Source organism: Vigna umbellata, chromosome 1 (genome assembly GCF_029865625.1).
Source record: "Vigna umbellata cultivar VRB3 chromosome 1, Vumbellata_1.0, whole genome shotgun sequence".
Classification (NCBI taxonomy): domain Eukaryota; kingdom Viridiplantae; phylum Streptophyta; class Magnoliopsida; order Fabales; family Fabaceae; genus Vigna; species Vigna umbellata.
Genome location: NC_142165.1, coordinates 45,587,304 through 45,615,048, shown reverse-complemented (window position 1 = coordinate 45,615,048; position 27,745 = coordinate 45,587,304). Strand labels below are relative to the sequence as shown.

Sequence of the window (27,745 nt, the reverse complement as noted above, 5' to 3'; positions counted from 1 at the left end):
GGGTATTTAGCCTCGATACTTACAAGAATCGAAATTTCGCCTCGATTATTACAAAAATTGAGGTTAAATATCCTTAAAATTAAATAATATTTTAAATTATAAAAGAAATTAGACTTTGGTCATTCCAAAAACGAATCCAAATACCATTTTATACTTTTGTTATGGTTATAACTAAAGCCTAACGCAAGCGTTTTTTTTAATATATTTTTTTTGTATTTTATCTTCCCACAAATTAAACTTGCAAAAAATATCACCAAACCAGCACAAAAACAATAAATTATATTTATCAAACTTAGAATAAATAAAAAAATTTATACAAGAATATGATATCCTTATAACAAGTAAATATGTCAAATACTAATGCAACATATATCAAACATAAAAAATACACATTAAAACATAAAAAAAAATACTTTAACATAAATATACCAAAAAAGTATTAAAAACATGTCTATAAAAAATAAAAATTTTCCATGAATGTAGGGGACAACACGAGTTGGAACTGAAAGCCTTGCAAATATTTGAAGTACTAAGTGACAAATTTCATCTAGTGTAAAGAACATGAACCAAAAGTTGTTGCATTAGTTTTTCAAATAAAAAAAAAAAAACTCTTGAGCAAACCTAGGCTAAAAAAGGTTAAAAAAGGATGCTTGACTTCGGTTCTCGTAAGAACCTAGGCTAAATACCTTTAAATTTTTCTTAAAAAAAATTATGCATCTTTCGACTTGGTTGTTAGGATAACCAAATCCGATTCTTTTCGCTTAGATAAAATAATTACAAGAATTTTAAAAATGTTTACTTACCTTTTGGTCTCAATTATCGAGGAATCGAAGCATAAAGGTATATTTAACTTCAGTTCCTTTGCAACCAGGGCCTACAAGTTTGTAAAATTTTTAAAATTGCCATTTCATTTTTGTTTCGTTTTCTTGAAAACAAAAACATATAACGCGATTTAAAAAACTAAAATTATATTAGTGTGAGACGATGAAATTTTTCATTTTTGTTGGAAAAGATTGAGTTTGGAGGCTATTAGTGTAATATGATTAGTGATGATGCTTCCTTAGAAACTTATACATATATAGAATGGAAAATGAAGAATGAAAAACTAAAAAGATTGGATGCATATGTCATATGCCTATAAGGTTGTTCTTTGTTTCAAAGAAAAAGTTGAATTCAACCATTTAATTATATTTGTTGTCGTTGATGCTTGATTTTATTTGTTGTTTACCAGACTTTTGTTTTATTGCATAACAAAAACAATTGATTATTGTTATTTGGTAAATTGTTAGATCTTCAAAACCAAACATGTAATCGACTTTTATATCTCCGCATTTTAAAATTTGGTGTAAAAACTCCAATATTTCTATATAAATCGGATTTCAAAATTTGCTGAACACAGTTAAAATTGTATTTTGAAATCCATTGATTCTTAACAAAAACCTATCTATTTTATACCTTATTAAATTTAAAAATTCTATAACACTTTACACAAACCAAATTTCACAATAAGGTGAACAATTCATAAATTTGATACACTTATCACCATCTAATAACACTTTTATTTCACTTTTATCACCATCGAATTTCCAAATCTGGTGAACCCCATTTATTTCACACCTAACTAGATTTCAAAATCTAATAACACTTAACACAAACTAAAATTTGAAATCCAATGAACTCATAAAACCAATTTTCAGAACTCGATACACCCATCACCATTGGATTCCCAAATTCGATTCAAAATATCCATTTTATACCTAATTAGATTTTAGAATTCGGTCACATTTAATACAAAAAAAAATTCAGTCATTCAATTGAATTTCATAATCTGATTCAACCTCTTCGCAATTCACACAAAACGAATTTCTAAATGCACTTAGAATTTTCAAACCTAAAACAAAATCCTAATAAATTTTTATGTACCTTTAAAGAGAGGAGATGGAGGCTTTACTTGTAAATGAATAGAGGTCTTTTGGTGTCTGTGGAAACAAAGAAAGAGGATATGCTTGCATAAATGAAGGAAAGAGGTGTAAGGAGTTGGGGGGTGTGGGATTGTCTAACTGCGACGCAAATGAAAAGGGATGTGAAATAGGATTTTTGACCTAATTAAGGTCAAAGGTTAATTTAGACATTTAAAAATTTGGAGACTCAGAAAGTAAACAATGGGAGTGTAGGAAGAAGCCCCTGCTATGCATTATTTTTGTCTTTATTTTTATTATGTAATTTTATTTTTGTTTATGCATCATTATTCTTCCATTCTTTTGAGAACACTCTTTCTTAGGGATGAAAATAGATGTAATTAACCATGGATATTTTTTATAATTTCAAATAAGAATATTTATAAATTACTTTTTACAGTATATGGTTAAATACAAAATTATTTTAAAAAATATAATCCAAATAAAATAACATATTAGAATATTATTACTAATAAAACTAGTTTTTTCTTTATCAAATAAGTTCCATGACAAAGCATAAACTTAAATAAAATCATTTTATTTTAAAACAACTTTGATTGAACAAGCCTACATTAAAAAATGAAAAAAGAATTAGGTGAAAGAATTGTGTGAGAAATAAATGAGAAATGACATCAGAAAATTAGAAAAGAATTAGGAACACAAAACTAAAAAAAGAGAGAAAAGATAGACAGGTATAAATGGGAATGAGAAGAAGATAAAAAGAAGACAGATAAGGAAAAAAGGAATGGGCCATAAGCCCGGGTTCTTATAATGGGTGTCATGCAAATGGTTTTGTTTTCTTGTTGTACGCCATTATTACTAACGGCATTCCATACTAATAGAAAAACAATTAACTTCCATCACTACACTACCCACTCTTAGCTGCTACCGCTAGTAACTTTTCAAGAATCGATACCCGAGCAATCAATAAATGATACCCACACTTTTTATGAGCTCGTTTCAAATCTTATTCTAAAAGTTTATGTTACATTAATATTTAAAGTTGATTTCAAGATTTGTCAGTTTAAACGTAGAGTTATTGCTATAAGAATGAGATTATCTAAATCATTTATTTAAATATAAGATTAAATATGATTTAAATCTCTTAAGTTGAAAATTGGAATTAATTTATATTTAGCCTCCTATTTTTAAAATGGTATGAATTTAATTTTTTTAACAAATTTAAATTTATTTAATATTTTAAATACTTTTTTCAGTTAACGTTTGAAACGAAAATGTGTATGTAAAAACTCACATTATCATAAAACTTCATATAAACCTACTAAAATATAATTAAAAAAATCAAATCTACATATTTTTAAAATTAAAAAACTAAATTAAATCAAAATTTTGAAATTTAACTATTTTTAATTTTTATTAAAAATTAAAAAATAAAAAATATATTTAACCTTTATTTATATATATATATATATATATATATATAAGTGAGAAAATATTAGTAATACAATAATGATATCTTATGTAATATTAATAATCAGCAGCATTTCATACTCAATTATTTTTGTAATTTTTATTGAATGATCTAAAAGTTTATAAATAAATATTCATTTTACTGATAAATAGTTTGTCACCACTAAATAATTGTTTTTCTACCTTAATTTTTTTCCATCGCCTTCTATAAGAGTAAGAAAATAAACGAGCTAATTTGAGAAAATCGTTTTGAAAAGCTTTCAAAAACCTATAATTTATATTAAAAAATTATTTAAAGTATATATTAGAAGACTTGTTAATGAATTTCATATTTATATTTTTTAGAAAATTGATTCTAAAAATCTTGTTTATAAAACATATTCCAGAAATTATAAAAATACATATTCTTAAGGTTTTTTAAAAATTATTAAGATATAGTTAGAAAGTAGAAAATCTTGAAAATATGTCTTGCGTATATAAATATGTATAAATATGGGAGGGACCCTAATAATCAGGGAAATGAGAAGACGATAGGCTATGACTCAGTCGGGCGTCAGATCTTGTTATTCACACATCCCCACAAATTCAATCATACCTTTCTTCAACTGTTTTTTAATCTTCAAAAATACAAACATCTTCTTTTTTTTTAAAACCTATTATCTGGTTAAAAAATAGTAACATGTTTTTAAAACAATGAGAAAAATATATTATAGTATTTTAATCCTTCATATTAAATATAAAAAGTATATCTTCTTTTAGATTTATGCTTTCAGATAACAAAATCATATAATTAGGATTATTCTTATAATATTTTTGTTTTAAATTTTCAACTGAATTCTTAATATATTATTAGGCTTGCAGTAATTAAAATTATTGTGAAGAAAGTAACTGATTAATTTTAATTCAAGGTGGTTGTTTTAAAAATGTATAAAATTAGATTTCAAAGTATTAAAACTATTAAAAATATAAAGATGTCTATTATATTTTGTTTAATTCACAATCACACTCAAAACTATTTATCGACGTTTTTCTTATAATATTAGTACTACCAATTTTCTTCTTAAATTTGCATAATTTTATATATTTCAACGGAAACCAACATTTTGACACAAAATCTTATCCTTAATCGTATGATTAGAAGTTTGATTATGAAAGAACCTATATATATATATAAACTCAACTTTTTTTTAAAAAAAATATATCAATATTTAGAAATACTAAACTATAGTTATATGCTAATTCAATTATATTTTGAATGACAGGGTTTTAAATTTTTTTTTATGGAATTCTAAAGAATGTTATGAAGGATTGTTCTCTTTTGATTTTTTTTATTACCAAATATTTGAAAGTATAATTTAAAGTTAAAAAGTGATTAAAAGTATAAATTTTAGGATGGTTCAACTAGATCTCTAATTTTGAAAAAAAGTTTCAAAATAAAATGAAATAAATTATTTTTTTAGTTTTTCTAATTTAACATGAAAGTAGTTTGAATTTTCTTTTTAGTTTTCAAATTTTAATATTTAGGTGAAGAGGAAGTATGTTAGATTAGGTCAAACTTTGTTAGTATTGAGTTTGACATTCTTTAAAAAAAAATAAAGTTTGAGTTTGACTTTTTTATCCTGGATTTCTTTTAATAGTTTAACTTAGTTTATTAATATATTTAAAAAATCATTTTGCTATAAAAAGTTTAAAAACGAGTAGGTTTATTATTATATCACTAACCTAAACATGACCATCAACCATTGTAATTTTTGTATACTTAGTGAAATAACATAATAAATTACTCATTTAAAAAAAGTATTTTATAATATCATTTTTTAATAGTGTATAAATTTATTTCAAATAATCTTACAAGTTTGAGATTTGTTGGTTTAAAATATATTTAAAAGAGAGAAGAAATACAAGTTTACCAATGAATAATTTATTATAATAACAATACTAAAAATATAATATTTATATTTTTTAAAAATTTATGAAGTAATGTATTTTATATGAAAATGATTTGTTTTTTAAACTTGTATATTGGCATGTTGTTACAATAAAAACAGAAGTGAGAAAAAAGAGAGAAAGAATCCTTGTATATCGAACAACGGCCACTCCAAAAGGGGGACCCACTTTTCCACTCTTCAACCAGTCCTACTTTCTTTGCTTCTCTCAACACTCTTCATTATATTGCTTTCCCTTCGTTTCCTTGTTTTTGTGTAAACTCGTACAACACAAACACAAGCCAAGATAATCAAAGATAAGACCTTGCATCAACCCTTTTCACATGCACGCCACAGGTAAACAGACTAACAATTCTCTCTTCTCTCACTCTCTCATGCAATTTCTCTCTTCACATACACAATTCTGTTGTTCCTTTAAGAAAGCACGCGCTTTCTTATCAATTCTATGACCCTGCTTGCTGAAAAAGAAATTCCCTATAGGCTGCTGTCGTTTTACTAGAATCAGACACCCTTTGACATTGTCGGGTTCTTTTTGGGCAACCGAGTGCTGTTAATAGCAATAGAGTTGATGGGTTCTTGTGTTGCATTTGATTTTTTTTTCTGAAGTTGTTCTGTGTGATGTTTGATGCAGTGAAACACACTCCAATTGGTGGTCTAAGCTGACGGTGAAAATTGGAGCTTTTGTTTGTTGCTGAGGGTTGTGCTGGGTTGTTGACGCCTAAAGGTAATGGCTTCCTCTCATGGTAATGCACACTCTGATGCTGCAAAGATGGAACAGATAATCACTGAGTTTTTTGCCAAGAGTCTTCATATAATACTCGAATCAAGGGCACCCTATGTGTCCTCTCGCAATTTTTACGGTGATCAAGCTGCTTTGTCTCCATGTTCGTCGTCTTCATCTTCGTCCAGTGTGCGGCCGAGGGATAAGTGGTTCAATTTGGCGCTTCGGGAGTGCCCGGCGGCGTTGGAGAACATTGACATCTGGCGCCAGAACAACATTGAGTGCATAGTGATTGATGTGATTTTAGTGCAGAGACCTCTGGATTGGGACCCTGTGACTGCGAGTCTCTCTCCCAGAAGGGTTCTCCCCAGGAGTTCTTCGCTGAAGGAAAGATGCCCTTTTGGCTGGAACACTGATCAGGAAGAATTGGGGGTTGTGGGAAGGAGTGAAAAGATTGTGGAGAGGTGGGTTGTGCAGTATGAAAGTAGGAAGACAAGGGATTCTAGTTCATGCAGTAGGAGGTCAAGCAGTGTTTCTTTGCATAACTCGTATAAGAAATCAACTTTGCTTTTGAGGTCTTTGTATTCCACTCTTAGACTTTTACCTGCCTATAAAGTATTCAGAGAGCTTAATTCTTCTGGACAAATTAGGGATTTTACCCTTGCTCACCGTGTGTCTTCTTTTGTTGAGCCCTTCACCCGGAAAGAAGAGGCTGAAATGATGAAATTCGGGTTCACCCCTGTGGATACTTCTTCTGGTAGGCTGTGTCTTAGTGTGATGTATTGCCCCGTGGTCTCAGGCGTGAGCTCAGAACCTTCGACTCCAATGTCCCCACAAGTTATAACAGACTATGTTGGGAGTCCATTGGCTGATCCGTGGAGAAGGTTTCCTTCTGTTCCTGTGGCAGGCTTGCCATCTCATGGCTCTCCATCATCGTTACCATCCTCAAGGCAGCGCAGTTTTAGTTTCGATCATTATAGAGCCTCACCTCCATCTTATTTACCTTCCCCTACTTATTCAGAATCACTCTCTTCAGTGTATAATGCAAGTTTGCGGCGTTTCCCCCCCGCAAGTTTGCCTCCTCATCCAACTGAGATGTCTTTGATTCAAAAGAAGAATACAAATTTTGACGATTATTATCACTCTCGATCACCTTCAACCGATAATTCAGGACCATTACCATGCAAACCACTTTTACGATCTGGAAGTGCTCCTGTCAGCATACCTGCTGAAGTTGCTAATTTTCCTTGTTATTCCAATAGGCATAATGTGCCTCCGTCTCCTCCCCTAATAGGTTCAAGGGGCACTGCTAAGATTGATAGATGTACAAATGCTATGCAAACTGGTGCAACAGCTGAAAAGGTATGCCGTGTGCTAACCACGATGGACTTTTTCCATTGTTCAAAATATATTTGATTTGTTAAGGGTGTCTTCTGCTTTTTGCAGCTGTTTTCTCTTGGAAAAGATGAGTCTCGAAAATATTCTGGAGTCAAGATATCGTCTAACAGCTCGCCCTCCAGTAGGTCTTATCAGGATGATTTTGATGATACTGATTTTACTTGTCCATTTGATGTGGATGATGATGATATTACGGATCCAGGAAGCAGGTACTGCATATTGCATTTATGCTTGCTTATGTGTTGATCTACTGCATAAGAAAAGAATATAAGCTAGATATGCTCATAATTAGTGACTAAATATTGCTCTTCTTGGAGAGAGAACAACAATTGTTATGAAATATGACTAGTGGATCCTACAATATGTTGTGGTGGGTCCTTGCATTAAAACGTGTATTTCTCTTCGACCATATTTTGTTATTCACAATAGGATGCAATCTGATCCGTTACGGGGTTAAAAGCAGGTAGTTCAGGTTGAACAAGTTAGAGGAACAGGAGCACTTCCATCCCACTGGAATTTCATGTTTGTGGTCTGGGAAAGTCTAGGTTAATAGACTTGTGGGGTTCTGGTGGTCTGGTTTAGAAATTATGTCCAACAATCTCTCTAGGAATGAAACAAAGATTTATTACTAACAGGTTAAAAAATAGAAGCAAAATAGGAAATAAGCTCAATTGTTTAAATTTCATTATTTCAATCTTCAGCTCCGGTTTTACCAAGCAGCATAAGAGTTTATGACTTTTCCTTCTTTTACGCTTCAGAGATTAACATCTTCTCATTAACTGGTCAATACACCAACTTTTGATGTGCATGAGTATTTGGCCTCGCCTATATCTTGGTGAAAGTTTTGCATATTCTTTTTTTCTAAAAGTATTCTGGGTCTGTACCAGTGCTGCTCAAAATTTTGTAAATTTTTAAGATATGTGTGACAATGACTATACTATTGAAACGGTTTAGATTCGTTTACATTATTTTACCCCATCTTTATTTTATTGGTATTTATTGATATACTTTCCAAAAATAAGTGACTGATGTGGCATATTTGGAGTGATTGAATATGATGGCCCTGCCTTTTCTTCTTTAGCCGTTTGTTAAACTGAAACATTTAAACAGTCAACATTAATCTATTTATTGTTGCACAAATCCTTCATGTTATTCCTTCTACAGGTCTATTGATTCTCTGGCTGTCAAAAAATTTGATAGTTCAGATAGTTATGTCTTAAACCCCAGTCAAATATTAGAGAGGGTCGGATAGACATAATACCAGGATCATATGTATCCTACTGTCCTTTGATTGTAGTATTGTACTAAGGAATCCACAATTCTGGGACATAAGTTCTGTCATGCCATTGATTTAAATATATGACCAACCCGTGTATATATTGGAGATTTCACATCGATTAAAGATAAGGTAAATTTACAATATATTAGTGGTTGTAAATCTTACCTTACAAGTCAATTATGTGAGGTTGAGTTAGGTTTAATGTCTATTTCTTAAGATGGTATCAGAATCATCTGAAACTTATTTTGAAGCTTATCCTAACGAAATTTATTGTTTATTAGACCTGTCGTGTCACCATCGCTATTGGACCACCTATTCATGTCTAGTCCTACACTCAAGATATACATACCTCGGCATAAGGGGATGTATTAGAGATGCCACGTCAATTAGAAATAAGACAAGTTTACAATATATAAATGAGTGCAAACCTTACTTTATGCTGGTTTTGGTAATTTACTAATGAAATTATAATTGAACATCTTTTCAAACCAAACAAGCCTTAAAATATCCTTTGAGAAAGATAAAGGAAATTGACAAAGAATATGAAAAAACCTATAGTTTTTCAATTTTGCTTGATCTTTGCATAGTTAAAATAGAAATTCCTTTGAAACATCCTTGAGGAGACTACCCTCAATATGTGGTCCATGGCATGTTAAGAGGCAGAGAGACGGCCTTTAAGATGGAAGCATCCTGCACTGGATTGGAGGCCATGGTTTTGAGGATCATCCTCATGTCATCTTTGAAATAGTATCAGCAATATTGATATTGGAACCAATCTTGATACACCATTTACTGCAGAGTGGAAATTAGACTTCTTATGAGAAAGGACCCTGGTTTATCTGGGGTAAAATCTTAACTGGTCTCCTTTAGTATTGGGAGATCTCCCATTTGTTGGAAAGGTCCATGAATTTCTAATATTAGTGATAAAAATTGATGTTCCTTCAAAGGGAGTTATGAATTCCTTATGTTAAGCACCCAAGTACATGGGAAATCACCCCATATTAAAAGCTTGGTGTTAAGAGGCAGAACCGTCCTTGATAATCACTTTAATATTTGGGGAACTCAGCACAAAAGTTAGTTGTTCAGAGGAGAGAATCTAATACTTAAATCTCCACCAGTTATCCAATATTACTTGATGTGAGACTTAAACATGCTATAGTATCCAAATTCTTATCATGAAACTTGATTTCGAAATTACACGTCCGTTATTGTTCAGAGTAGTTGCTTAGGGCTACCTATTGTTTAGCCTGTATTTAAGAGATTTAATCATTTGGAATGCTCCCTGTTGATAGAAAGGATTTGCTTGCCCTTGAACAGATATAAAATAGTTTAAGTGTGGTTTGAGAGATGACTGAAGGCAAAAGATACGAGGTGATATTTTTGTATCAGATTAGGAATTACTTATGGTATTGTAGGGATTAATTGGTTGATTTGGCCTCTAGTGTTGCATGCATGAAAAACAATTTGCTTCATAGAGAGCACTGTTGTATTTTTTGTGGATCATAATTCTGATTTGATGTAATTTAGTCACTCCTGTAAATCTCACAGTTGAATATTTTATTTAATTGAGCTTTGATTTTAATTTTGAATGAATATTAACTTGTTATCCATCAAGATAGAGGTCTACTTTTATGCTTATGACTCTTTTCACAACTTCTCCTAGATTCTTGTGCTAATTACTAATTGTTGTTTTATTTCTATGTATTGAGTCAAACTTCAAAGAAAGCATACAATCTGGTTATTTCTTGCTTGTCTTTAAGATATAGATAACATAAAATTTGCTAGACTGTGTTTTTAGTTTAGCAATTTTAACACAATTCCTTGTGCATGAGCAGAGCTGAATCTCTAGATCATGGTCTTTTGGCTGAGACATTTGAAGGTGGAGGATTCTTTCCCATTAGAAAGTCTCATGATGCTGCTGTTGGTGCGCTTGTACAAATGCTGAAGAAAGCACCACCTCTCCGTCAAGATTTCTCCACTTCACAGCACCTGTCACAAGGAGTTACAAATCCTGAAACCTGGAACAACAACATTGGAGGGCCCAGTGAGATCCTGGAGGCATCAAAACAAGTGAGCATAATGTCTTCTGGGATGATAGCCACCAGAAAAACCACAGCTGATGCACTGGAAGAGTTCCAAGGTTACAAAGAGATGAAAAACCTGTTGCTTATGCGAGATAGTAAGCACCAGACATAGTACATAACACATGGTATATATGATAGTAGTACTCTTATGCTTCTTCTGCTGTTAATGCTAATGTTGAATCAGTGAAACACATGTACAGCTTTAATAAGCCTTTTCATTTTCTTCATAAGTTGGTTCATCCATTTGAAGATGTTATTAATTTTGAAAATACGTGTAAATATTGATGATTAAGTCTTTATGACTGTCGAGTTTTGATCTATGATCAGGTCTGAGCTGGCTAGTAGAGTACAGCCTTGTATTTCTGTAAGATACTTGAATCTACTAATGGTCACATATTGTATATAACCCTTTTTATTATACTATTATATCATTACATACATATAGTGAAAGATCATAATAATGTTAATACAGTCATACATACAATCAAATCCTTTTCTCATTCTATGTATCAGCATCATCTCTGCACATTCAAAGGCTACACTGTAGATTAAATTGTGTTTTTTTTTTTACTTTTTTTTTTCAAATAAGCTAATTCACTTGCACTCTTTGGGACATGGAACTATGATCCAAACGTTAATCTTTGTTTCCTGTACTATCTTGGTTGTCCCAAATCCGACTTAATACTCGAATATGGATAAAATATTCAAAAATCAATCTAAAATCTATAAATTCATAAATTGAATCCAAATTTCTTTTATTTAATTAACAAATATTATAATTTAAGAAATATTTTAATAAAAAAATTATATTTTTTTTTTATTTTTTTATTTTGTACCTGAGATATTATCTTCTTATTTTTAAGATACATTATTTGTATTATTTTATTTATAAACAGAAATACACACTCAAAGTTGAGACATTAGATTTTCTTACTTGAAATATGATTAACTTTAAATTAAATTATTCACTTTGTATTTATTCTGAGTTAGGTTACACAACTTTTTATCAGAACATTTCCTAAATTCGCAAAAAGAATATCTTCGAACAAAAAAAAGTCAATACAGTTGATTTGATTCTGAACTAAGGGTCATTTCAGCCATTTTTTTTGTTTGGGAGTTTTTGTTTTATTTTTTGTTTTTATTTTAGGACTCGCAAATACGCACAAAACTTAGGACCGTTTATTTTCTTATAACTTTTAAATGTTAAAATCTGCTTTTTAAAATAATCGGAAAATGTTAAATAATATTTTTTGTCAAAAATAAAATAAGTTTTGGAAAATACGTCTAATGAAGTTTAAAAGCCCAAAACAAGAAACCGGTAGGCTATATTTTTTCTTTAATCTTGTTATAACGGCTAAACATTTCGTGACTATATATTCTTTCGAAACGGATATTTTGATAACAACTTTTTTTCGAAACAACTATACCATTTTTTTTAAATAAAATATTAGTTTTTGTAACGCCTTATAACTTTTTTTATGTATATATTTTATTATTAATTTTACCCTTACTTATATAAATTATTTTATTATTTTATCATTTTAATTTTGTAATTATTTTTTAAAATTTAATTAACTACCTATTTTATAAAAAAATATTTATCTTTTTATATAATTACGATAAAATTAATTTTTTTATTATAATAAAAAAACACACTAATAATACCAATAATAATAAAAATATAAATACAAATTTAAAATAATATAATGACAATAATATACATAGTATGTGGCAGTTAAATAAAGTAACACAGGTATCACCATATATTTTTTAAACCAAAATCTGGTTACTGTACTTATAACCAAGTGGTTAAAGAATATAAATTTGGTTACATATTAACATGGTCAACTATATCATTTGGGCATTTCAAAATTCTCATTTAGATTGTATTGAATTCGACGGACTATTGTATTACATGACCCAAACTCATATCAAATTATATTATATTTATCTAATATAATATTGGTCTGTATCATATATGACTTACCATCATTGGTCTAACTAGGTAAAAACTCATAAATTGAATATAAATAACATTGGCCATGGGTAAATAATTACATATTCATTGTTGGATGAACATTATCCAACATGAAATTGTTGATCAACATTTTTTTTATGTATAATCTTAGTTTGATTTACTTTTCATTTTACATAAAATAAAAATACACCAATTTTGTTAAAATAAAATATTACTGTAAATAAGTGCTGTCATAAAAGTCAATGGAGCTTCATATTAAATCACTCTCAAAAGTTTTATTATTTATATATCAATACTTCTTATTTTATAGTGAATAACAAATGATGTTTTTTTTATTAAATTATTATATTTTTTTAATTTATCAAAATGGACAATCTTAAAAAACATTACAGTAGGTTGTGTTGCCTTAGTTCGACTTTATTGTGAAAAAAATCATGTTAAAATTATACGACTTTAGTGTAAAATATTTTTAAGTTGAAGTTTGTAGTACAATTTTAATTCAATTTTGATATAATTCATATCAATGTAGCATGATTTTAACTTATAATACTTTAAACTAAAGTCATTCCACATTGACACAATTTCTTCATAATAAAATCATATTATATTGACACAATTTATCTATATTCATAATTTTTTTAAAATTCACTCATCTACAAAACATTACACTACTTTGATAAAAAACAAAACAAAACAAAAAGCCCAACAAAGGATATGGACCCTCATGTACGAAGTTAAGGTAAATCTAGCGAAAGAGTGAATATTGTCTACTAAATGAAATATTCAAATGTGTTTAAAAAATTGTTTCAATGGGTTGGGTATGTAGGAAATATATATTTTAAAAATATATAAATTATTTATTCTCATGTTACTATTTCAAATCTTTTAACTTGTAAATATTTTTTTTCAGATTTAGTAAAACATTATCATTAACTGTCTTTTTTATTCACATATGTAACATCCCAAAAATACAGCAATAAACTATATAATAGAATAATCACATTAATAATAATACAGATCAGTCATACACTAGAGTCGAGCGTACGCTCATGGCCGAACGGCCTTACAGAAAGAGTTACAAATTTAAACCGTGCAAGATAAGCAAACCTGACCGAACGGTTTACAGAAGAAAATACCGAACGACCATTCTTAACAAAAGGGAAGGTGATCGAACGACCACCTTACTATAACTAAACTATTGACCGAACGTCCTACTCTTCGATCTTGACTTCGATTTCTTCCAACTTTTCTTCTTCCAGCGCCTCTCTCAGCAGCTCGTCTCTTTCTGCTCACATCCACACGGATGATCATTGCAATGACAAGGACGAACGTACAAAACCAGACACGACAGGAAACGCAGGGTAAGCTTATATAATTTAATTCATGCATAAACATACATTTCAAATAATCCAACACCAAATAAATTTCAACGTACGTATCATACAAAGCCTATCACTAGACTGACTGTCCAGACTGTATGAAATCTATGTAGCTACAGGCGTTCGTGCACCCGGGTGACGTAGTAACTGGAATACTCTCATCAGCTGCCACCCGAGGTTAGTCCTATTTGTCCAAAGTACCCCTAAGGACTAGAACCTCCTGTCGTTCCCACACATGACCTACCCTCCTCTACGTGAGATCAAGTACTCACGGAACATCAGGATGAACCGCCAGCATTAGCTTCCCACAGTCATACTTTATAAATTCAATATTCAAACATGAGTCGTTCCTCCCCGGAACGCTCGTTCATATTTCCAACACATTTCATTCATAACATATTCTCCTCATCTTCCATTATCAATCACCTTAATTTCATCTTTCATTGTCAATCATTTCAATTTCCTCTTTGTTCAAAGATGTATAAAGACACCAGATGCCGAACGTTCAATCCTCACTTAGAACGAGGACAAACACTTGGAACGAGACAGAGAGGTCTCCAGTTCCCGAATAGAATAAGACCGAAAGGGTTACTATGGGATTACGAAAGAAATCGAGGTCAACTGCATATCGCAAGAATGACTAGAACGGACGTTACTTACAAGGTGAGTTAATTAGATGAACTGACCCTCGAGAGTTCTAACCGAACGCAGAAAGAACTAGGCCAAATACTAAATCTCTAAGCCGGAACCAAATAGACGTATACACTTCAAGACTTTCAGAGAAGAATACTTAGAAGAATTCACCTAACGAAACCGAACGCTTAAGAATATTTAGCTTATTTAAATTTTAAATCAAGAAATCCGAATGCCAGTCAATGACCGATCACGGTAGAAAAGAAAATCCTATTGAAGTTAGACGAACGCCATTTTTCATCACGATAGATTATATAAGAAACGAGCACGAGCGCTTGGTGTGAGACTGAGCACTACTTAGTACGAGCGCTTGGTGTAAGACCAAGCACTACTTAGTACGAAAGCTAGGTATAAGACCGAGCACTAATGAACTTAAAATAGAAGGCTTGATAAATATAGTCAGATACTATTGAAGTAGTGTTTACGAACAACGAAAATATACCATTACATATATATAAAGATTTAAGTTATCACAGGATACCCAGATACAACTGTGTTTGGCCGAACGCTCAAGCATAGTATTACCACACGAGGACGCTCGTCCTCAACTAGGATTCTCTCCAAATGAAAGAATCCCATTTCAACTATGTTTACCAGAAGAATCGAACGGTCGAAGACCGTTCAGTAACGAACGTATACTTTCATATGAGAAATTTCATATTCATAATTCATTTATATCTGTCTCATTTCTAAACATATAGTTTCATAACTTTATACATTCATATTATAATCGACTTTCATACTTCATACAATCCATATCATATAAGTTTCATATATTTCATACATTATAACATAACTCAACCATATTTCATTTCCACTCATTTAAATAAACGAACGTTCATTCAATCCAATCATATCAACCATCATGCATCAAAATCATTCAGTCAACTAACGATCGTTCATACAGTACAACATCATACAAATTAAATTAAATAAGCTTCGCTTACCTCTGAGCGTGAACGTACGTTCCAGACGCAGAAATACAATTTCACCACTACAGATTCTTCTACCATCAACGCTCGACAATTCCAACTACATCAATTGACAACCTGACACTATTAGAACCACTCATCTTGAGAATGGTGATCAACACCCGAACCCAAAACTGGGTTTGCATGTTTAGGAGAACGAACGACAAAGCGAAGAGAAGGACTTACCAGCCCAGCTTCACAAATCGAACGGTTTATCTGGAAGCTCTTGACGCCGGAAGTGCTTCTATGGTGCCGGAACAGTGATCGGAGAAGAGAAAATGAGTGTTTTCTCAGAGAGAAGATGAAGAGGATGTAGAGAGAAGGAGGAGAGAATGGGATTCTTCAGAAATTTTGAAAAGAGGGTGCATGCAAAGAGAGTGGGGTAGGTTTTTCTGAAAATCCAAGTTTTGCTTCACACTTCAAAACGGATGTCCCCTCATATGTCGACACTTGCTTTCCACTGACTGATTTCCGGGTCCCCTTCGCTTGACACCTTGTCATCTGAGTGTCGAGCTTCCCTCTTGACACGTGAATTCCACTAATGACACATGCGTAGATTTTACTGGTTCTGACAACATATATTTCAATTGTTCTAAATTTATTATATTTTTAACAGTTACACTTAAACATATTTGTTAAAGAAAAAAATAATATAATAAAATAAAAGAGGTGAATTTTGTTTTTTCCTTATTTTTTTTAAATTATGTCACTTTAAAGATATATTATACTCAATTAAAAACCTTTTTTCATAAAAAAAATATGGAAGAGACACATTATTATTTTTATATATAATGCGAAATATGAATAAGTGAATAATGTGATATAAGTATAAAAAATGAAATTGTTTGAATTAGAAAATAAATGAGAACATAAATAATCAATTCAATTAATGAGATAAAATAAAATATATAATAGATTTAGTTAAATTGTAAGTCCTCATAAATTTGGATATTTTAAATTAAATTTCTACTAAATTTTTTTTATTTTTATTGACTATTATTTTTTTTTAATTTTTATTTGAGGTTTTCATCATTTATTTTATTAACTAGTTAGTCATTTTGTTTACTTCTTCACATATTAAAAATATGAAATTAAAAAAAAATGAATTGTGGAGTGTTGTAATTAATTTAAAGTAATATTATTATTAATAGAAAACAACAAGTGACTTTTTTTCATTGAAAATGATAACATGTCTTCATCTTCATTGTGACCTTCATCTTAATAACAACCAAAACATTATTGTCGTTACTTATTGTTTTAAATTAATCATAATATCATTTTAAATTAATCACAATTCTTTATACTTTTTACCAACCGAATTAAGTAAATCACATCACTTGATTAGTGAAAAATTAAAAACAAAGACCCAATTAAAAAAATATAAAAAATTGAATACTAAAATACCAAACAAGTTTAATCAGGACTTAATTAAAAATATTTAAATTTATATAAGAAACTTAAAACTTAATTAAATCTATGTAATAGTATGAAAATTTTAAATAATTATTATAATAATTTTTTTACTAAAATTTGATATTATATAAAAATAAAACAACATTTTGTGTCCCTAAAAAATATTTGACTCCCGCTACTAACTTAAAAAATTTACGTTGACTCTTTGATAATCGTATTTTGCATAATTGTGCATATTTTCCATTCTTTCAACTTTTTAAAAATTTATAGCAATATTTTAACTAAAAACTCTGTTTCTTTTCTTTCTTTTTATTTCAACGAACCAAAAAGAATACTTATTGAGTTAAAATTTGTTCTATTTTATTTTGACAAATATAAAGTTATTAGAGAATAATATCACATAATCTCCAAATTATTTATTTTGCTCTTTATCGGAATGAACATATGATTTAACATTTTTTTGTAATAATTATATTGGTTTACAGAAAGTACTTTGACAAAGATATGTTAGTTAGAATCACGTCAGAAATAAAACAACGCAAAATAATGCTTTGATAGTAATGGATTAAACAAAACAAAAATGGTAATGTAGTTATATTTATGTATATATTTAGTTAAGAGGAATAAAGAAACTAACATAATAGATGATGTGGTGCACAAAGAAAGCAATTTGAATCTCCTTTTCAATGATGTATTGAAGTTGTGGTGTAATGAAACTATGATATTAAAGAAAGTTTAAAATGAAAGTAACAAAACTAAATAATTAAGTGTCTTTTCATGCAAATATCACATAACTTGAGAAAAATAGTTTAAATGTGGGTCTCACAACTTTAAAACCAATTGATAAAAAACAATCCATTCTTAATCAATGTGTTGATATTTTTATTTTTTTTAATTTAAAATCAAGAAAGTACTTATATCACATTCTATGAAAAAAACAAATTGAAATATGGTATTTTCCATTTCGAAATGAGAAAGTAACACTAGCTAGATGATATAAAAGGTAAAACAATATGTTAAATCATAATTTTTATATTTCTGCAATAATAATAATATATTTTTTGCATCGACAAAAATAATTGAAATAATTTTTTTGGACATGTACGAAATTTTTTTTACATCTCTTAATATAACTTAGATTAAGAGGATTAAATATTTTAAATCATATTAAAAAAAGTACAATTTAATCCATCCTCAATCATATCATTATTTTCTTATCTATTCTTACTGCTGAATAATATTTTGTTTTTAATTCTACACAAATTTAATGTGTTCATGTAATAGGTTTCGATATATATTTTAATGTTTCTTACACATCTTTAAGATATTTTGTACATCTTTAATGATAGAAATTATATGAAAATTCGAGGAGGATTAAATCATATAAAAATACTCACATCAATCTTTCTCTGTTTAGATTTTTTTTTTTCACTTTTTTACTTTGCTTTAATTTTATGGCGCGTGTGTCCTTTGTGTCTACATCTCCTTGATTAAGTATTTCGAGTTTTTTTTTTAAATTAATCAGGAAAAAGTTTTTAAAATACATATGATGAATTCCATGAAAAAATGAAAAATTGGACAAAATAAGAAATTTAAATAAATGCGCACAATTTAAAAACAGTAATGTACATACTAGTTAACTATTTATCTTAAGTTTCAAAATATTTCTATAACTTCCAGAAATTACAAGACATGTAATCTGACTTGTTAAAAATATAGGAAGTACAAGAATTCATTAAAAAATTAGTGAGATAAATTTAAAGCATCCAAGCTTACGAGACAAAAAAAATAAAATAATGGCAACTTAGCTTATTTGATTGCGGACATGTAGAATGAAGACAGATTCTCCATTTTCTTTTGTTTTTTATATGAAAATTCAGAGTATAGGTACGATGCCGAAAATACTAGGAAGGTGCATGATGTGACAAGTACATATTTAAGAGTAAAGTTTTTGAAAGAAGGCTACGAACCGTTACTTTGGCTGATTCTATGATTTTCATTTTCTATTTATTGAAAGAACAGTGTGAAGGGTTGGGATGGGATCCACAGTGAGTCGCCAACAACTAAAACTCTTTGTTCTTATTAGGCTACTAATAAAGTTCGATATGTCACATTTTATCTATTCAACAAATAATAAATGCAACCATCTATTATTATTTAATATTTTAATTTCATAATCTTAAATCACCTCGTATTAATTTTAGGTTTAAAATTTTACTTAAAATTTTAAAATATCTTTTTAGTGATATGCTTCAGTGTTATCTTTTTTTTTCTTTGTAGATACTTATTATTTCAGTATAATCATTGGAACCGAGATATGAACCTGATGGACGACGTCTGAACCTTCTCACGCTATTGTTGTCCTTGTTCATACTTTTCACACAGTGTTCTTCGAGGAAAATGGAGGGGTACCAGCGAAAGCACTCCGACGCTGAAATTAGAAGTGAATGATGAAATCTTTTTGTTCCATAATAAAATCAATATTTTCTCCTCTCTTGGAATCATCAAAACGTACCTTTTTATTTTAGGTTTTTCGTATTTAACCTAGAAGTAAGATAAATCGTTTACCTAAAAATCCGGTTAGTTGAAAATCCAGTCGCTTGGTCGTGATCCTCGTCTTTGATACTTGGTTAGTTAGTTCCGTAACTTGCGCTATCATGGTTAGATATTTTTGACTGCTTCTTCCTTGGTTTATTCGGATTAACTGATCCAGCCTGAATAAACATAACCGAGCGTTTGTTGACTCTAGTTTGACTGGGTTGATTTAGCGTTGTATTGTATTTGACCCTTGTTGGTTGTTCTGTTTAGTTGGTGGATGATCACTGTTAAAGGCGACATTGACGAGCGCATAATGTAACCGATCGTCTCGTTAGTACTATCTTCAGTGATATGACGATTGTTTGATCTAGGTGGTTGACGATCGTTCGCAAGTTGAGTTGGTTTTACCCGATCGTTCACTTGCGAGTGGTTGTTATAATTACCAAACTGACCGTTCGACAAAGCGATCGTTTGACTACTTGTTGATATCTGCTCGGTTCACTATTGGTAACCGTTCGGGTAGAAGCGACCGTTTAGTCGCTCGTTCGGTTCATTATCGATAATCGCTCAGCTCAGATATCCTACTACACACTTATTAAAGGTGTTTTGATATTAAAGTTAATTTATATTTGATTAGTTAAATAATGTTATAATAAATGCGTAATAAAAAAGTTTCAATCACTATACCTTTGACTTATATTTATAGTTATTTTCATAAGTTTTTAATTAGGATAGATCTAATCACGGTCCAATTTCGTTTAAGCATGATTATTGACTTATTTAAATTAACTAGATGATTAGTTTATTCTTATCGAAACTAAATAGTCTCTTCTATGTTTGGACGATTGATTATGTTATTTTGATCGGTATGGTATGTTTGGTACATATAGTACATAGGTCTCTCAAGCCTTAAACTTGGATAGAGACCATAAGTAAAAAGGGTTTACTTTTGCTCGACTTATCTTTGAAAATGCTCGTTCGCAATGAATATATGTGTTGCCTCACGAACCACATTATCAATGCTGACACCAAATGTGAAACATCATGTGTCATTTGTTGTCAATTGGAGCGAGATATGATGGCTTCAAGAGTACCACATGTTCCCTAGGTTTTCTTAAAAAAAAATCCATTTTTGTTCATGCATTTATCTTTGCAGCACTCAATTTTCAGATTCTTTCCACTCTTAAGGTAATAATGTATGTCATTGACATCTCTTCAGAAGGCTTCTCTGGTTGGGAGGATAAGAGATATGTTGATGACGCCTCTACATCCTTGTCGTCGCTCAAGTTATCGTTTGGGGATTAGACATCGTCCAAGCAAAGCTTAACATTTGTAAATAGCGTCGTGATGTTTGTTCAAGATACTAATAAAGGTTTGATTATGGACCAGGGTCAGAAGGAGACCATAGGGGAAAGGGGCGCCTGTATAGTTAAGAAGATTTTCATTGACGCTGCTGCCAAAGAGGATGAGCTTAATCTTCCCGAGATCTTCAGGTACGAGTGACCGACATAGTAGCGACATAGTAAACTTTAGTGACTGGACTTTTATCCTGAGGGATAATGTAGATAATAATGATGTGTATCCCTTCAAATAAATGATAACGGACACTTAAATTACTTGTTTTCCTTCTATTCAAATAATACATTATTATACATAACCTAAAAAAGAATATATAAATGGAGATGATGGAAGATGATAAAATTGAAAATATTAATGATTTTATTAATTATTTTTATTTAATTATGTTTGCATTTTATATTTTAAAAATTTTTAAAAAGAATTTCTCACCATCTTATGTAGGGTTTAATTTTAGAAATTCGTTACAAACTTTTAAAAATGTTGAATCTACTCTTCCATTTTAGGTCGTAATAATTTAAACTCAAAATCTAATTTTAGTGCTACTCAAGCTTTCGCTCAAATTAGAGTGGTTGGTATTGGAATTTAAGTGTAAGTTGGAACTTCATATTTTATTATAAACGACACATTGAATGACAGATAAATATTCCTTTTTATCTGTTTTGTTGGTTGGTTCGTAGTACATTGAGATTAGTCTCATTAGTATTTTCTCTATAAATATATTGATTTCTTTATTGTTTTAGAAGGTAAATAATGCGTGTGCTTATCCGTTTGATTCGCGGCATGATTGAGCTACACTCACAAAATTTAATTATGTTTTTAAATTAGTTCAATCTAATCCATTTTTTTTATCTAATTATAAGTAAAAAAACAAGTGTTGTATGCGATAGACTAATATAAAAGATAATGAACTAATTCAAATTAACAACTTTATATTTGTCACTTTCTTTTTAAAGACTATTTGGGACAAGTATATACAAAGCACTCTTATAGCTTCTATTCAAGTGCAAAAATACATAATCTTATATATGTTTAATATTATAAAATTCATATTATATGTCTAAAAAATATAATGATATAAACTAAAGTATAAACGCTAATGGAAGATAACAGGGATGATAGAGTTTTTTCTTTACCTCTCATTAAAACTTTTTATAGATAAAATAATTATAAATTGTTTTTATTCTTCCAATAATTCAATTACAAAAAATAATAATAAAAATAAATATGACAAAGATAAAAACTTTATCAACTATTATAAAGATAGTGATTTAAAAACTAAAAAAATAATAGATTTGCAAATATCTCGGCCGAAATTTTAGTTTTAATTAACTTTTGAACGTTGATTCTTGATATTTTACAACTCAATTCATAGACTATATGTGGTTATGTTGACATAACGATTTATTCATTGCTTACATTCACAAAACTCGATTCCAACTTCTGACCTATTCTTAGAGATTAATTCGGTCCATAATTCATCTTTAATAAAACTCATCATATTATATATTTTAAATATATCATTTTCATTCTTACAAATTAGTGACTATCTTTTAATGAATATTATATGATATATTTCAAATTCTTACTGATAAAAAGAACAAACTTAATTATTTTTGTGGGCACTGTTTGGTACCACAACCAACATCAAAGTTAAGAAATTAACAATGCTTGAATAGAAAATGATGAAATCAGTGATAGATGATGGCTTGGCTAATGTATGGAATATTAAAAATCAAGTGTGGCAACAAGCAAATAAGAAATGTTATTGGAAGAAAAATCACAAATTTCTATAACTAAACATCTATTGATCCATTATAATTTAAGGAAACATGACCCATTGAAAGGGAGAATATTCGCATGCACATGAATAATTGAACTGGCTTATAGGGCTAAGGATCTTGTCGTGTCCTTTTACCCATGTTACATCATCACCACCCTAACCATCTTACTTATCTTTCTCATTCTTTATAAATGCCATAATTGTCTCAATTTGTAGTTAATTTAACTGACAAAAAATTAGTGTAAAAATCTTATGTGACCAAATTTATGCATAAATATGTGCTAGAATTTATTTTTTTTGGCAAAAGGTTTAATCACACAACTTCTTTAATTGATATTAACGTGTGATTTTGACGTTTTAATGATGTCTAATTTAACTTTTCATTTAATGTTGTTACAATCAAAGTTTTTTTATCACTTTCTTTATATAACAATAAACATCGAACAACAGAAAATTTAAATTGGTAAAAGTTAAGTTACACCATATTTGACTTGTTTGGTTCAATTGCGTAACCAATTATATTTAATTAAGAGTTCCGATAATCTGAAGTGTGTGCTGTAACTTTCACGTCATGGATTTTTTTGTAAGAACGTACTTTTTGATATTGCGTAAGCTCAGTCAGAATCTCCTTTTCCACTGACCAAACAAATCGCAGGAGACAACTTCAAACCATTAAACTAAAAGGGTACAAAGAATATTCTCGAATTCTTCGTTTCAGATTCTGCAACTTCCCATTCTAAATTTCTCATAACTCCACCAAACCCTGTTCATACCTTCATCATCTTTTGTTGCCTTTCGATGCTGCTAAAATTTCTTGTTTTCTTTTCCCTACTATTGATTCCACTCACTCTTACTAATAATGTATTTGTTTATCACATCATCATTATTGATAATATTAAACTAACATTAAGTTTATTACTAATTTTAGTGAGGATTGCTTGATGTTGCTAAAACAATGTAGGAGTGTAAGTGTATAATATTTACCACCTTTTTTTTCAAGGAGATACCGAATAAATTTAAAATTAATCATATAAAAAATTAGAACATTATTTTTAATTTAAAATTTTAATATAATAAATACACTATTTCAAGTATGGGATGAAAGTCAACTGTTTAAACTCTGAGTCATCCAAAGTCTCAAATGTTGTCCTCAAATTTAAGTATGATCATTTAAACTTTTTGAAAAGTATTCTAATACAAAAATTTAACTTAAAATTAATGATACAATTAATACAAATTATCTATCTCCTTATTTCAAATATTTGTTTATAGATTAATCACGTTATAACTCTTTCACGCTAGTTTAATCACGACCCAAATACAGATAATCATATTTTACTTTTAAGTTAATTAATATTGAAATTAATGTGGTCTAAATGATAACCAATCGATTTATTATATGATTGGTCGAATACGTTGATCACTCATTATATAATTCAAGACATAATTGATGTTCGGTTTGATATTGACTTAACAATTATATGATACATATTTTTTTTTCTTTTACATATTATTCATTCTATTCATTTTTATTTAATATGAAACTTTTGTTAAATTCGTAACACATATTAACATCTAAACATTCTAATTGTTTTCATCATATTATTTCTAATAAATTTAAAATAATTTTGAAGGGAGAAAACAAATGCTACAAAGAGACACTTATTGTTCTGTATAGATTAAGATAAGAGGGTTATGCTTTGTTTTGTTTCTATAGTGTGAACAGAGGACGAGCTGGAAAATAAAAGATCAATTTAAAATGATTTAGAGAATAAGTGAATAGAAACTGAAGTGAATCGATTAAATGACAAGATAGTGAGATATAAGGAATGTGATTTAAGATTTGAAATAGTTATTAGATTAAATTAAATTCAAAATAAAATTATGAATTGAAAATTAAATGCTTAACACACGACATGAATTACAACACATTAATTTAATAAGACTGACAATGACTTCTTGAACTCTTATTGAAGATTTTTCTCTTCAGACTTAGTTACTTATTTAATATATGATATAATACAAATTTTAATTTATAATCTTTAAAGTTAAAATAATCTATTTTAATCCTTATAATTAATTTTAGTTCTAATACATGTTATTTTAATTTCTCTTAATTTTTTTTAATATATACAAATTAAAAGAAGTCCTAGTATAAAGGTTAAAAATTGACACGCAGGGCCACACAATATAATTTTATTTAAATCTATTTATTTACTTATAGTCATTAGAAAGATTCGAATTGTCTTTTTTTCTTTAATGAAAGATTAAAAACACATTATTGTTTTTATTAAATTTAATAACTGAAATTGAAATAGACAAAAACAAAAGTTTACTTTGGTCAAATCGTCACCACAATTAAAACAATCTCGTCACTAGTACGGAACCAATAATAAAGGGACACCATACTAATAATAATAGTACTAAACTGTTTAAATATTTGTGACAGTAGACATTATTTAATATTTTATTAACATGTTTCTTTATTAATTAAAATCATAAATAAGAATCATTAAAAAATATGGTTTATCATATCAAATTTCATGGTCATTGGTAAATTTTAATTATTAAAAACACATTCTTAAAAAAAATGGATTTTTAATCTTTAATTATCATTTTTATTGATTTTTTTTTTTAACTTTCAACCTTAATTACTTCTAGAAGGCAGTTTTCTCAACTTAACAGGTATTAGAGTTTATAAACTATCTAGTTGTTTAGTTATTTTCATTCAATATTAGGTTGTCTATAAATAGGAGTACTCCAACTTAGTTTCTACCAAGTTCTACCTTAACTTTTTCTTCATCATTAGTGATGGATTATGAGGAATTTGATTTCTCGTTTGGCTATCCTTATATGAACCAACTCCATGAGTGTTGCTTAGAAAATGCATTCCCATTTCAAACAGAAGATATATCATCACCAAATACCATAATGGATGAAATGTTTGGTGAAGAGTCTATGGAGGGCTTGCTTCTGCAACACACAAACAACCAGGACTTTGGTTTCATGAATCACAATGATTCACCAGAGATTGAACTCTGTGATGGATTTGGTTCTAGCCCTGAGGAAAATGTGCATGTTTCAATGGAAGAAGAAGAAGAAGGGGATTGTTATTTGAAGGGAATCCAAGCAGAGGTGATGGAACAGACTAGTTTAGCTGATCTTCTGTTAACAGGAGCTGAAGCTGTTGAAGCACAAAACTGGGACCTTGCTTCATACATAATTGAGAAACTCAACAATGCATCATCTTTAGAAAAGGGTGATGGTCTGTTGAACAGGTTGGCTTTTTTCTTTGCTCAGGGTCTGTATTATAAAAGTACAAATGCCCCTGAACTGTTGTTGCAGCGTGGTGCTGTTTCTACACACACAGATGCTTTCTGTTTGTTTCAGATTCTCCAAGAACTATCTCCATATGTGAAATTTGCTCATTTCACGGCAAACCAAGCAATCTTAGAAGCCACAGAAGGTGTTGAGAATGTTCACATCGTTGATTTTGACATCATGGAGGGAATCCAGTGGCCACCCTTGATGGTTGATCTTGCAATGAGGAAAAACAGTACTACTTCCCTTAGAGTAACAGCGATCACAGTGGACCAGAGAGGTGCTGCTTCTGCTGAACAAACAGGAAGAAGGCTGAAAGAGTTTGCAGCTTCTATAAACTTTCCATTTACGTTTGATCAAACGATGATGGAAAGAGAAGAAGATATTGAAGGAATTGAAGTTGGTGAAACAGTGATAGTGAACTGTATGATAGACCAGTGGATGCCTAACAGGAGCTTCTCACTGGTGAAAACGTTTTTGGATGGTGTGACGAAACTGTGGCCGAGGCTTGTGGTTTTGGTGGAAGAAGAACTGTTTAATTTTTCAAGGCTGAAATCAATGTCCTTTGTGGAGTTCTTCTGCGAGGCTTTGCATCACTACAGTGCAGTTTGTGATTCACTTGGTAGTAGTGTGTGGGGTAGCCACAAGATGGCGTCGAGGCTGATAGAGAAAGAGACTTTGGGGCTCAGAATATTGGACAGTGTGAGGCAGTTTCCTTGTGAGAGAAATGAGAGAAAGGTTTGGGAAGAAGGGTTTTATTCATTGAAAGGGTTTAAATGTGTTCCTATGAGTAGTTGTAATATTTCACAGGCTAAGTTCTTGGTGAGCCTCTTTGGTGGAGGGTATTGGGTCCAATTCGAGAAGGGTAGGTTGGCCTTGTGTTGGAAGTCACGGCCTTTGACTGTGGCTTCAATATGGGTACCCAAGGGTTATTCCAGTCAAAAAGTCAATTAGATTCGTTTTTTTTTTTTCAATTTTTACGTTGGAGATGTTATACTTGTTAAGTACATTTCATATTTTGCGGAAATTTTCAGTATTTTTTTCTATAAATTTTGATTTAATAGATAATTTCTTTGTAGACGATTAGTTATTGTAAAATTTAAAAATTCGTAAAACTTCTTTTTCAAAACTTTCTATAAAAATATTCACAATAATTTTTTATGTAAAAAATATGGTAATTTTCTTGTAAAAGAATAATTTAAAAAATAGGTACCTTTTACTGTAATGCAAGCTCGTTGTGACATAAACCTGTGTTATAACTATAATGAACGATACATATGTGGTCATCGATGTAAGACTCAATTCCTTCTACTTGTCCCGACTAACTGAACCTTCCCCAAATCCTCATCCTAACCCACTGGATAATCCACCTTTGGAAGCGGGTCTAATTATCCTTCATTCCTTCTCGGATCAATGATCCTGAGAACCTTCAAAATTATCGGGTCCATAAATAGCTATGAGGTTCGAATCATTGTTGATAATGATGCTACACATAA

At 30.0% G+C, this 27,745-nt stretch overlaps 2 protein-coding genes across 2 annotated transcripts; both read left to right on the top strand.

Annotated features, from left to right (window-relative positions):
• Positions 1 to 5,519: 5,519 nt before the first annotated feature.
• LOC124841581 (Autophagy-related protein 13) lies at positions 5,520 to 11,257 on the top strand. The gene is made up of 4 exons (XM_047317876.2): positions 5,520 to 5,671; positions 5,967 to 7,418; positions 7,503 to 7,663; positions 10,569 to 11,257. The coding sequence occupies exons 2-4, from the start codon at positions 6,063 to 6,065 to the stop codon at positions 10,927 to 10,929; spliced, it is 1,878 nt and encodes a 625-aa protein (XP_047173832.1). The 5' UTR covers positions 5,520 to 5,671; positions 5,967 to 6,062; the 3' UTR covers positions 10,930 to 11,257.
• A 14,482-nt stretch (positions 11,258 to 25,739) lies between these two features.
• On the top strand, positions 25,740 to 27,231 carry LOC124833338 (protein NODULATION SIGNALING PATHWAY 2-like). Its single transcript, XM_047307800.2, has one exon. It carries the CDS (start codon positions 25,740 to 25,742, stop codon positions 27,201 to 27,203), a length of 1,464 nt encoding a protein of 487 aa, XP_047163756.1. The 3' UTR covers positions 27,204 to 27,231.
• The last annotated feature ends 514 nt before the right edge of the window (positions 27,232 to 27,745 follow it).